Source organism: Bufo gargarizans, chromosome 2, assembly GCF_014858855.1.
Source record: "Bufo gargarizans isolate SCDJY-AF-19 chromosome 2, ASM1485885v1, whole genome shotgun sequence".
In the NCBI taxonomy this organism is placed as follows: Eukaryota; Metazoa; Chordata; class Amphibia; order Anura; family Bufonidae; genus Bufo; species Bufo gargarizans.
In genome coordinates, this window is record NC_058081.1 from 617,247,532 (window position 1) to 617,261,364 (window position 13,833).

The following is a 13,833-nucleotide window of genomic DNA, read 5'->3' on the forward strand; positions in this document are numbered from 1 at the left end:
TGAGCCATATTGTGTCAACTTCAAACGGATCCGTCCCCATTGACTTACATTTTAAGTCTGGATGGATCCGTTTGCCTCCGCACGGCCAGGAGGACACCCGAACGCTGCAAGCAGCGTTCAGGTGTCCGCCTGCTGAGCGGAGCGGAGGACAAACGTGCCAGACTGATGCATTCTGAGCGGATCCGCATCCACTCAGAATGCATTAGGGCCGTATGGATCCGTTCGGGGCCGCTTGTGAGAGCCTTCAAACGGAACTCACAAGCGGAGCCCCGAACGCAAGTGTGAAAGTAGCCTTATCTATACACAGAGGAGATGTCATTACAGGCAGATAAGGCAGGACCCACCATAAGGTGATAATTAAAGCTTATCTATTCTCTCCCTGTACAATGACCTCTGCACAGGGCACAGAGCATGCCCAGAAAACTCTCCCATATAAGTCAATGAGGTCCCCCCCCCTGACTATTGTGTCTATGGACCATGGGGCTGCAATAAATACTTTCTACATGCAAAGAACAGCTCAGGCAAGATGGCCGCCCCAGTAATCATGTTCAGAAGAAAAAGGATATGCGTTACTCTGTTAAATCTGGTTTTAACTGCCAGGAAAAAAAAAATTGGTGACAAATTTACTTTAAAGACTGAAATAAAAATGATCTGCAATTTATTGTCTGATGGACAGGGCAGAAGGCACTTACGGCTGCCATACATACTATGTCACTAATTTATTTCTTGGGTAAGTAGATGGATATGAAAATGTTTAGAAGGCCTCATGCACACGGAAAGGGGTTCCGTTGTTCCGTGATCCGTGTCCGTTTTTGTTTCCGTGTGTCTTCCTTTATTTTTGGAGGATCTCCAGACATGAAGGAAAGTAAAAAAAAATCGAAGTCAAGTTTGCCATGCAAATGATAGGAAAAAAACGGACGCGGACGCACGGACAATCTTGTGTGCCTCCGTGTTTTTTCACAGACCCATTGACTTGAATGGGTCCACGAACCGTTGTCCGTCAAAAAAATAGGACAGGTCATATTTTTTGGACAGACAGGATACACGGATCACGGTCTCGGCTGCAAAACGGTGCATTTTCAGATTTTTCCACGGACCCATTGAGAGTCAATGGGTCCACGAAAAAAAAATGAAAACGGCACAACGGCCACGGATGCACACAACGGTTGTCTGCATGAGGCCTTAGGCAGGAGAAAGCTCGAGAACCAGTTGGGGAGCCATGGGTTACAGACTACAGTTCTAATACATAAAAGTAGGCTCACCAAAGCATATGCTAACACATTTCCCTATGTCCAGTTGTAGACTGTGGCCCACCTGAAAACCTGGAAAATGGGAACTTCACATTTGAAACAGAGCATAAAGTGACTACATATAATGCACAGATCCTGTACAGATGTCATGAACCAATTTACTTAATGAAAGAAAAACAAGGTAAGGCAATTCACGACATGTATATTATGTGTTTTAAACCAAAAAGAAGGTGCAGCAGATATAGACGTCCTCAATGTATAAAAATGATATAAAATATAATACATGGGGGCACATTTATTAAGGTCAAAGCTTAATAAGGTGCTGCGCTAGCGGAGCCATCTTACATTTAGAAAATGGTAAATGAGACAGACCCGCCGACCCATCCCCGCCCAAAATTGTAGACCTGGTGTGAGCGGCGAGAAATCACAGAAAGCAGCACAACCAACCGCGCCTGAAATACGCCTAATATAGGTATATTTAAGTATAATAAATAGTCCTTTAATCCACAATCTGAGAATATAGAAATTCTAACTTTATCCAGAACAAAACTGCAAAGACAAGCCTGTGTAGAAGGAGAGGCAGTCTGTTATACAACAGATAGAACTTTATTTATTCTTGTTTGTACATATGCCCAATTGATGGTTGTTAGACAATTTTAAGGGGTTGTCCCATATCGCCCTTTGCTGTGCTACCTTGTTTGTGTAGCTCCCACTTACTGCTATGGCACCGCTGGTCTCTCGGATGTTTTCGAAAATCTGGTCCCCTTGTCCAGTGCTTGATCATATTGGGCATGAGAGGTCCAGATGGGACAACCCCTTTAAGAAACACAGCTAAAAATGTTGTATTATTTTGCAGCTCGATACCGGTGTGGAGAAGGAGGACACTGGGAAGAGGTTATTACTGGAAGTAAAACACTCCCAACCTGCACACCCGGTACGTAAAGAGCAAATGGATAACCACAATATGACTAGCCTATTGATGTTTGGCAGTGTTACTCTTTCCAAATGCCTGATAGGTATAAGGCAGGTGCTACAGAGTCTACTATAGTTGTCTACCATAAAACACAATAATCTTCTCCAACTTCCCCATAAATATGAAATACTACTTCTAGGGACAGAGGGACAGGCAGTACCAGAGTTGTCAATCAGCTACTTATCTCATAGGCCCCAATAATATGTCACCTGGTAGGAGACATCAAGGCACAGTCAGGTTGGTATAAATAGTTAAGGCTGCATGCAGCCTGTAATTGTGGGAGGGGCCAGGTCCCCCTCTTAAACCCCCGCTTCCAGCTCTCCTTACCGCGCTCGTCTCATCGTTCTTCTAGTGACTCACGTCACTTCCGGTAAGCGTCATCGCCAGGTAAGTCGTGCCGCCCGCCGCGCACCTCGTGTCCCCGGTCCTCCGCTGGTCCGCTCCCCTCCTCCACAGCTCGCCAGGTCAGGGTCACGCCGCAGCCTCCCACACTGCCCCCGACCCTCGCAGGCCATCTGGCACGCCCGTACTCTCGCGAGAGGTCGGGCTCAGGCACAGACGAGTCCCGATCGCAGCGGCCGGCTGCCGTTCCGTGCGCTGGCTGCTGGGAGGGGGGGGGGGGAATGGAGGAGGAGCCCCGACCGCTGCCCTGGCTCCCACCCACAGCCGGGCGGCACGCCAGCCGCCCACGCCTCCCCCGCTCCGACCGATGCGCTTCCCCAGTCTGGGTCAGGGTCCCTCCTGGCGCCCACCCACCGTCCCCATCTGTCCGGCCGCCCCTCCAGGCCAATAGTCTCCATTGCTGTTCAGCAACTGCAGAACAGTGCATCTCAACTGAGGTTGGATTTGCACACAAGGTACTGCATCATGTATGGGGCAACCATGCTTACAACCCGCCTGGTGCTGGCATCATGCACCCTGGACCGCCAGTGCCCCCTGAGGTCAGATTCCCCCATCCGTGGGATGCAGGTCGGCATTTCTCCACGTGCCACTGCTCCACCCAGTCCGCCCGTCCCTGGCTTGCGTCCATCCATCCGTGCCTCCTGCACCTGCCAGGTCAGCACGCTCACATGCACCTCCACGCCCTCCCAGATCCGGTCCATGGCCCTACCACGCCCCGGCCAGCACGCTCCATCCCGTCATCCAACGACCTTCCAGCCTGGCCTCGCGGGACCCCCGGCCTTTGCCGCCCCCCATCCTCACATTATGTTTCTTTTCCAGGTGCCAGTAGCGTGCGTGGTCCCCGCCGTGTCTTGTCGCGACGTTCTGACATCAGGTTTAGGTATTGGGCGGGGGTATTACGGTCTCACCCAAAAAAAAAAAAAAATAAAAAAAAAAAAAGTATTTATCTTTCTGACAGGTTGCAGAAGGTTGCTACCGATCACTCGCGGGATTTCTTTAGCTTGAGGGTTTTTCAGGTAGGTAATGCTGCAGTTCCTCCGTTCTGCATCCCGTGTCGCCTCCCCGGAGGCAGTCAGGGGATGTTCTCTCCTACTCAACCTGGAACGTTCAGGTGTCCTCCCTGTCCAGGTACCCTGAAGCGTTCAGGTGCCTTCTCTGTCCATCTCAGCCTGAGGCGTTCAGGCGTCTTCTCTGTCCAGGTACCCTGAAGCGTTCAGGTGTCTTCTCTGTCCAGGTACCCTGAAGCGTTCAGGTGTCTTCTCTGTCCATCTTAGCCTGAGACGTTCAGGCGTCATTTCGGTCCAGGTATCCTGAAGCGTTCAGGTGTCTTCTCTGTCCATCTTAGCCTGAAACGTTCAGGTGTCTTCTCTGTCCAGGTACCCTGAAGCGTTCAGGTGTCTTCTCTGTCCATCTTAGCCTGAGGCGTTCAGGTGTCTTCTCTGTCCAGGTTTCCTGAAGCGTGCAGGTGTCTTCTCTGTCCATCTTAGCCTGAAGCGGTCAGGTGTCTTCTCTGTCCATCTAGCCTGAAACGTTCAGGTGTCTTCTCTGTCCAGGTACCCCGGGGTCTCCTCTGTCCTCCGTTGCCAATAGCACCAGGGTCTCGTTCCTGGTTGCTTCTGCCCACTGCGCGCAGCCCCCGTGACGGTCGCTAACCAACACGTCAGGTGTCTTCCAGTTCCCACGTACCTGGCGGCACCCAGGCAACCCTGCTTGCGTTCCCATCCTGAAACCTTCGGGTTACTCCTCGCCACCCACCCCGGAACCTTCAGGCCTCCTTCTCACCGCAGTCTTCAACTCCGTCTCTGGGCTCTCCCGATACCCCTCTGTTCTTCGTTCAGTGTTTCTTCCTCATCCCTCTGTTTCCGTCCTTGAGCCAGCACAGCGGTGTGTCCGTCCGCATCTGCATTGTTTTTTCCGGGTCCGCTCCGCTATTTTCTCACGTCGCTCCTAACTTTTCCAGTCCTCAGGGCCAGCCGGGTCGTTCTCGTTGATCCTTAGACGGTAAGGCAAGGGTGTTGAATCCAAGCTCTCAGGTACGTCGTCAAATACGTTCACCCACGGCCTCAGCAGCCACGGCACACGGTCCCCGTGTCCGTTCCAGCTGCCATATTGTTGTCTCTAATTCCAGGTCTCGCTTTAAGTCTCTACTATCTGCGGAGCCATGTCTCAGGTCTCAGATGTGGACGACGCGTTGTCCCTCCCGGGTACTTCGGTCTCTGGCCAAGGCGGCCCTGAATCCCTCCGAAGATGGACCGTACCGAGGCTGGTGGCGGAGTTAAGCAGAAGGGGCATCAGGCACCCAGCCTCAGCCAGAAAGGCTGAGCTGTACAGGCTGTTGATGACGGAATCCGGTCCTCCTGAGAGAGAAGATCCGACCCCGTCCATCCAGCAGTCCTTGGTGCAATTGCAGGCCTCAATGGATTCGCTTGTCTCATCCGTGGCCGACATCAGGTCCAGGGTGGTGGACTTGGAGGCCAGGACACCGGCACCATCCCAGGCGGTGGTCCCTCTCATCGATCCCCCTCTGTATCAGCTACCAGCTCCAGGTACGACCCCGGCCGCTCCCGTGGTGGCTCCGGCACACTTCGTGCCGGACAACATCAGGAAGGACATCTTGGCGGGCAAGGACGTGAATCTCGCGTCCATCCTGATTGCGTCCCACGATGCTGCTGATAATAAGACCTTTGACTGCGGGGAAATCTCGGTGGTCCTTCGGGCCAAAGATGGCCGCCTCAATCGTAAACTCACGGTGCCTGAGTTTGTCTTGGCCTTCAGCCTGTATAGGGATGTGATCTGCTCCGCCTACCCAGCTCGCCGGGAGGACCTGGACACATACCTATACAGGGTCACTGATCTGGGGCACAAGTACGGCGGCACGGCTTTTTATGACTACCACCGCTCCTTCTCAGCCAAGGCCGCCGCCGCGCTGACCCAGTTTCAGTTTTCTGTCAGCTGGGCCACCCTGGACATGGAATTGTTCTGCCGGCACTTCGCCGGTCTCCGGGCCCCCGCATGTTCGACTTGCCAGTCGATATTTCATGCCACCGAGTGGTGTCCCCAAACTGCCACGACCCAGCCGGACAGGGTCATCCCAGGCCCCTCCGGGGTCTCCCGCAGCCCCACCTCCACCGATAAACTGGGCAGACCCATCGTGTACCTTGGCAACAGTCAAGTGTGCAACAATTTCAACTTCGGTTCATGTTGGTTCAGCGGGTGCAGGGCCCTGCACATCTGCTCCATCTGCTTCAGGGCTTATCCCAGGTCCACATGTCCCAAGAAGGCGTCCAAGCGCCTATGACTGGCCGACTGCAACGTTGACCTCCTGGCCCTCCTGTTACGGGAGCATCCGGTGCCGGGTTTTGCGGATTTCCTGGTCACGGGCCTCTGCTTTGGCTTTGACACAGGGTTGGTGGCACTCCCCCATTCCAACTGGGAGTGCGACAATCTGCAGTCGGCCAGAGCAGATCCTGCCGCTGTTCAGGAACTCCTGAACTCGGAGGTGGAGAAGGGGTTCCTCCTGGGCCCTTTCAGCCAAATTCCTTTCTCTCGCTGGCGGATCAGCCCCATAGGCATTGTGTCCAAAAAGGACTCGAATAAAAAACGTTTAATTTACGACCTCTCCGCCCCCCATGATTCTGTCATCCCCAGCATCAACTCACTGATTCCTTCTGAGGAATTTGCCATGTCATATGCATCCATTGACGAGGCCATCGCCCTCATCCTCAGCGCTGGGAAAGGCGCCTGGCTGTCCAAAACCGACATAGCGGACGCCTTCAAACTGCTGCCCATCGCCCCACACCTATGGCAGTTTTATGGTATCCAGTGGGAGGGCAGGTTCTACTTTGCCAACCGGTTGACGTTCGGCTCTAAAAGCAGCCCGTGGTTATTTGACCAACTGGCGCAGGCTTTACATTGGATCCTGCTCCACCACGGCAGCACCCCAGCAGTCATCCACTACCTGGACGACTTCCTCCTTATAGAACCTCCGCTATGTCAGCCAGCCGGGCTGCACTCCCTCCTGGAGCTTTTTGCCGCCCTTTGCATCCCAATTTCGCAGGGGAAGACCTCGGGGCCAGTTACTTCCATCACCTTCCTGGGCATTGTCCTGGACTCCGACAGGATGGAGGCCAGGCTTCCAGAGGCAAAGCTGTCCCAGATCCGGGAAGTCGTGGCAGGGGCCATCACCTCTTCCCAGGTGACCAAGGTCGAGCTCCAGTCCATCCTGGGCCGGCTGAACTTTGCCTTGAGGGTGATGCCCCAGGGCAGGGCCTTCATTTCCCGCCTGCTCTCACTCCTTCCTGCAGCCTCCGAACCCAGCAGCATCATCCACCTGGACAGGGCTGCCATGGCAGATTTGCGCATGTGGGACAGCTTTCTTTCTACCTGGAACGAGGTCAGCCTGTTCGTGCCCCCATGGTCCCAGTCATCCGCTAGGGTGTTCTCTGATGCCGCGGCATCCCAGGGTTTCGCGGCCATCTGCGGATCCCAGTGGTTACTGGGCCATGGCCTCCTCAGGTCAGTTCTGACCCACAGTCCCTCAGTTCATCCCCGTTTCTGGAATGTTACCCCATCGTGGCAGCCGCATCTGTCTGGGGTCACCTCTGGGCCAATTCCAGCGTCATGTTCATCACTGACAGTCAGGACCTGGTGGATATCATTTCCAAAGGCCGAGCCAAATCTGCCAGGGTCATGTCCTTGTTGCGCAAACTGGTCTGGCTGGCCATGGTCAATAATTTTCATTTCACTTGTGCCCATATCCCAGGTGCCAGCAACACGGCGGCCGATGCCTTATCCAGGTTCAACTTTCAAACCTTCTTTCAGGTGTGTCCCGAAGCAGACCAGACCGGGGCCCGGATTCCCGGTTTCAGCGACCTGATGTTGGATTGAGGTCCCTGCTGGCAACCGCCAAGGACCTCATGCACCGGTCCCTCTCTGTCAACACGGCCCGCAATTATAACACAGGTTGGAACCTCTTCCAAAAATTTTCCAAAGATCATCCTCAGCAGGATACAGCCTTCGTGTCATACATCATGGCTTTCATGGCCCATTGCCATGTCAACCTCAAGCTGGCACCCAGCACCATCCGTTTGTATCTGGCCGGGGCTCAACATTTCTTGGTACTACAAAATCCAGAAGTTCGCCCGGCTTTCACATCCCAAGCCGTCAAGGCCACACTCAGGGGCATTGAAAAAAGCAGCAAGGACTCAAATCCTTCCCGTCGGCCGGTCTCCGGCGAACTTTTCAGGCAGCTGTCTGCATCCCTAGATGGCAACCCTTTTGGCCCTTCCGTTAGCCTGGTCATCAAGGCCGCAATGTACCTGAGCTTCTACGGCTTCCTGCGCCCAGGAGAATTCTCAGTCTCTTCCCAGAAGACGATCTTTCTGAAGAAAAAACAGCTGTCCTGGAACCAGGACCATCTGGTGTTAAGCCTTCCGTCCACCAAGACGTCGCAAACCGGTCCTCCCATACAGATCCGCTTCTTCAAGTCCGAAAACGCCTGGTGCCCGGTGGTGGTACTCCAACGTCTCCTTGATTCCACGCCTTCTCCGGATCCAGAGGCTCCTTTGCTCCCGTGCCAAGGGAAACCCCTATCCACGCCACAGTTTGTCTCATACATCAGATCCCTGGTCGCTGGGTTAGGGGTGGACCCCAAAACTATATCGGGACATTCCTTCCGCATCGGAGCTGCCTCCGCAGCTTCCAAGCACGGGACACCTCCGCACGTCATTCGTCACATGGGTAGGTGGAGATCTGCCTGTTTTTCCCGGTACATTCCGGATCCGCTGACTGAAACCCGCCAGGTATTCCGTTCTTTGGTTTTGTAAATCTGTTCCACATGCATTAAACAGCACCTTTCCTACCCAGTGTCTTTTGGCCCTCTTTTAGGCAGGCCCACGTCCCGTGGCTCCAGGCACACACCAGCCACTGTTAGGACCCCCTCCTGTCACCTTACTGACCGTGGCCGCGGCCACAAATAGTTAAGGCTGCATGCAGCCTGTAATTGTGGGAGGGGCCAGGTCCCCCTCTTAAACCCCCGCTTCCAGCTCTCCTTGCCGCGCTCGTCTCATCGTTCTTCCCCCCCTCTTCCCACCCCTTTCTTTCTACTCTCCCTAGGGTTGGCCCTCTTTTAGGCAGGCCCACGTCCCGTGGCTCCAGGCACACACCAGCCACTGTTAGGACCCCCTCCTGTCACCTTACTGACCGTGGCCGCGGCCACAAATAGTTAAGGCTGCATGCAGCCTGTAATTGTGGGAGGGGCCAGGTCCCCCTCTTAAACCCCCGCTTCCAGCTCTCCTTACCGCGCTCGTCTTATCGTTCTTCCCCCCCTCTTCCCACCCCTTTCTTTCTACTCTCCCTAGGGTTGGCCCTCTTTTAGGCAGGCCCACGTCCCGTGGCTCCAGGCACACACCAGCCACTGTTAGGACCCCCTCCTGTCACCTTACTGACCGTGGCCGCGGCCACAATGAACATGAGATTGCTAGTGAAATCCATTGAGAAAACGCTCATCTCTACGATCCTCTTTACATCAGATGAAGCATGGTTCATTGCAAGCCAAAATGGAACCCACCATACCTCTGTAACTTAGGTACCCAAGAAGCACAAGAGATGCATGTGTGAGCATCCCCAGTTATCTATCATGGTGCTGCTAACTGGCTGTCAGTAATCACTATGAGGAGGGAAGCCTAGACCCATGTGGCAATGTTCTTTCAGCTTTCTCCCATATGGCATTTTAGGGTGCAATTTAAAGTCTGTAATGGCCCCCTATGTTGCTTTACTTTTCAACACCTGTAAAGCCTTACATCGGGCATGGAGACAGAGGTAGAACACTGGGCAGAAGTAAACTAATGACTATTTGACTTATAAAATAGGATCTTTACACAGGATTTCTTGGGGCATCATACAGTTGCTTGACAACTGCTGCAAAATACTAGTGTAGCAATGAGGAAATGTAAAGAAAAGTGTGTCTAATATGCCGACTGAGTACTGCCAAATTTATTCTGTGCTTACTTAAAATTTATCGCCAACTTAAGATTATGTAGAATGATGCTATATTGATAAATGCCCCTAATTGCCGTGATTTGTAATATAAATTGTGCAGATATGAAAGTTATACATCTGTACGCTGTGTGTTGATATTCTATGTGTCTTTTTTTTCTCCCACCTCAGATTGCGGTAAGAAAAAAATCCGGGCCCATGGAAGAATAATTGGTGGCCAGGTTGCCAAGCTGGGTGATTTCCCTTGGCAAGTTTTCATAAAACCTGATGGCACTAGAGGCGGTGCTGGGGCGCTACTTAATGACAGATGGGTTATAACTGCTGCTCATGTCATCCATGAGGAAAACGTGAATAATATGATCTTAAAAATGGGAGCAATCATTAAAAACGATGCCAGTGCTTATAAAGCAGTTCCCGAAAACATTTATGTCCATCCAGACTACAAGGATGATGGCACCTTTAAAAATGATATTGCGCTGATTAAATTACAAGATAAAGTCCCGTTAAATGAACACATCTTGGGAATCTGTCTTCCAACCAAGGACAAACGATTCCAGATAAACCACACTGAGAAGGGTCACAACGTTGGGGAAGTGTCTGGATGGGGTAGAACAGAGACCTCAAAACCATCAAAAGAGCTGCTTTATGTTGAGGTGGACATTGTTGATCAAGCCATCTGTAATGATGCCTACAAGAAGCTTAATTCTGTAGTCACTGACAGTATGTTCTGTGCTGGTAAGGAAGGGAAGGATTCTTGTGCAGGAGATAGTGGTGGGGCACTGGTAATTGAAGACACTGTCACTGATAAGTGGTTTATTGGGGGCATAGTATCCTGGGGACCCAAAAAGTGCGGTACATGCAGGTTTATATGGTGTATATACTAAAGTAGACAGCTATCTTAACTGGATTGAAGACACAATGAAAAATGCTGATTAATCAGAAAAAGAACCATAAAGTTACCAAGCCCTCTTCACCCCATTATCTAATTTCCCGCTAATTCACATGCTTTTTGAGATGGAAATGTTACACTGAGAATCTGATACTCTAGTGTGGTTGGAAACTGAAATAATTCCATGTGTAAAAGCCCCTAAAGGTAGTGCGTAGTGCCCAAAGGCTGAAACTGCTGCTTTTGCATTAGTGCTGGTCCTAGGAGAACATCATTGATGACATGAGAAATTTTCATGTGGCAAAAGGGGACCCGGAAAAGGCTTTTTCTGCATCTTCTATGCCTACGGATCACTGGTAACAGTTGTGTAATTGGCTGCGTATGAGACCAAACATCACGTGTTCCCTGCTGTATTATGGAGCAGTAATAGGGCTCAGGCTAGTAGTAGACATCCTGCACGATATAAACTCATTCTGTGTGGACATCAAGTGCTTAGACATTAAGATTCCTATGATGCATATAAAATGTTGGTTATGACCCCTCTCTGCTATTGTGCCTTCATTTTAAAAGGACCTGTTAGCTCTCCTGATATGCCCGTTTAGTAAGTAATTGCATTCACCGTGGCACAGCAATTCAGGAGCATCTTTTCTTAGAACTATGTTGTGCCGTTCCAGTGTTACTCCTGGTAGAAGTTTCTGAATAGATGGAAAATTGGATGTTACTAGTTTGGGGGGTGTTCCTACACAATATGATGCTGTTAGATCAGTGCCAGACTGGGTAATGCCAGCACACATTTGTCAATATATTCAGGAATAGCACAACACAGATTTATAAGAAAAGATCATCCAAAATTGGTATTTCATGGGGAATATTGTTATATACTAAACAAGATATGTCTTCTCTATTTTTCAGTTTGGGCTCTCCTGACTGTTTTTTACCATGTAGACAAATCACTCTGGTTTGTTTCCCTCCAGGGACAACCTTAGGGCTGTACCCCCACACGGGGCACATCACCCTGGACTCCTGAAGGGGGTGCCAAGCAGTTCCCTTGGCTGAACACCTAGTCACCAGGTCAATTCACCTGGTTTCTGGAGCCCCTGCACTCAAATTGTATCTGCTTCCACAGGCCATAGATGTACTTGAGCAGTATGTTCAGGCTGTTATGATTTCAGCTGTAAAATGTAGCGTTAACACCCGCACTCCGTTAAGAGGTGTGGTGCCCGTGGTAGCTGAATGTCCACAATATCGTATTTAATTTCAGCTGTATATGGGTACTGATGATGCAGATACAGTTGAATGCTAATGTGAAGCTGGAGCCGTCTGCTCCCAGCTCCACTGTCCACCATGCGGTGACACCATTGTGCCTGCTGAGCTGGGCAGGAGTCTAGAGAGCGTGAATTAAGAGGTGGCCATGCATGTACAGCTTGCTATCCATGCACTTTGGGGCCCCCGTTCTTGAGACGGTAGTGGCTCCCAGAGGTGGGACTTGCACCATTGAACGTTTATGGCATATCCCATTGATTTGTCACAAATGTGCCAGATGGGACAAGGACCTGTCAAAGTACAGAAGGAGTTTCAGGTGCAGAGAGAGCAGAGCCTCTAGGTGTAATGGCAACACCCTCTTTGCTCCTAGAGGCTCATTTACATCTCATCAATGCGATGTAGCACTTCCTGCTGCTGTATTCCGCCAAATCCATGATACACTTCTCCTTTTTCTGCCACAGCTCCAGCCCCACCCCAAACACCCATCTTTATAGCTCCTCCCACTGAGCTGATTACATACACTCCCCTATACGTTCCCCTGTTGCTGGTTTGACACTACCATAGACATATCACAGGAAATAAGAGTTGCACGGACATGATTACATGACCACAGCCCAGAACGGAAGATAGGAGCAATAAAGGAAGAAAAAATACATTAAAAAATTACAGCTACCTTCATAAATGATTATTTTAGAGATGTTAATGCAAACTGGAAAACCCCTTTAAGCATTTAGATACCGGGATGATTATTACTCATGTGCAGAGGATGTATCTAAAAGGAAGAAAATTAGGAAAAGGGGGGGAGGCGTTATTTTTGGTGCTATATAATTGTGAGAAATCAGCTTTGGCCCAAATATTACTGATGGAATAAATTATCCTAAAACAGCACAGAAAGGTCACTGCTGTCTGACCGTTTAAAATAAAATATCAGCTTTGATCAATTACCGTAGAAATTGGGTGTCAAACCTACATGCTGCAGCCTAAAGCTAGCTGCACACGCTGCCGATTACATATGGATTTGTCGCGCAGAAAAAACAGCATGGTGAGGCTGGTGAGTTCACATTACCATTACAACAGAAAAATAAAGAAAAAGACACATCCTGTACCAAATAAAAATGGATTCTGAGCATCAGTTATACACATTTGGCACCCGTTTGAGCGATTTCTGTCTGAGATCCGTTATTTGAGACGGAAAAAAGTAATGCAGAACTTTTTCAAAATAGAGCCAAACCTGCACGGACATGTAGATTGCCGAGTGCAGCAAAAAACTGTTTTTTATGGCCACATGGTAAAATTGCTGTTTAGTAGGAAAATCACATGGGGACATGGCCATTAACAATTAAACTACTTTAACTCCTTCCTTCAAAATAATGCAACTGTACCCAAATATTGAGAGTGATTTATTACATCTCTACATACTGAATGTAAATTAGGCGCATCTGTGGAAGTCTGTGCGCCTGGAGTAAAGACTACACGAGCCCTTGGCTGGCATGCTTTTTGACTAACATTTGTTCCCGTTTCCAGGCACAAATATAAGTAACTTTGAAGTCCCAGCCCCAACATAGCCCCCGACCCTGTCACACCCAACTGGCGTACATGGCACAAAACCGGTCATGCGACAAAATATTGCATGGCGGAAAGAAAAGGGGACTCTAAAAGTGTTGTGAGTCCCTAAGTTAATGTGCCCCAGTGTGCGTAGGCATGCATTATGACCTGACGCTGTATGCCACCTCAGGATGTAGTACAGACTGGCAACCATCCTTTCCTGTGTCCACTTAGCAAGCGCTGAAGGACCTTGCTGTAATGTTCTTTGATATCACACATCACAGCCTGGACATCCTGGGAGTTGTAGTTCTCTCCTCTTGTTCATCTTCCCTATAATGTCCAATAACAAACTCTTGGAGCATTGAAGAAAGGAGTTAAATATTGCAAGTAGGCGCCACATTTGGTGAAAAAAGCAAAGATTTACTGCCAGTACACATATACAGTAATGACTATTGTGTGTGTGCCCAGGTGAGGCCCAGGTAGTAATGGATGTCTGTTATCCATTATGACCACGGCCT

The 13,833-nt window shown here is 50.3% G+C and overlaps 1 protein-coding gene across 1 annotated transcript in view; it reads left to right on the top strand.

Annotated features, from left to right (window-relative positions):
• The window catches only part of LOC122928836 (mannan-binding lectin serine protease 2-like), a 75,204-nt gene extending 64,160 nt beyond the window's left edge, over window positions 1-11,044 (top strand). The window contains 4 exon segments of the mRNA XM_044282101.1: window positions 1,297-1,431; window positions 2,107-2,184; window positions 9,793-10,475; window positions 10,477-11,044. Coding sequence (XP_044138036.1) covers window positions 1,297-1,431; window positions 2,107-2,184; window positions 9,793-10,475; window positions 10,477-10,557 — 977 coding nt within the window. The 3' untranslated portion in view covers window positions 10,558-11,044.
• The last annotated feature ends 2,789 nt before the right edge of the window (window positions 11,045-13,833 follow it).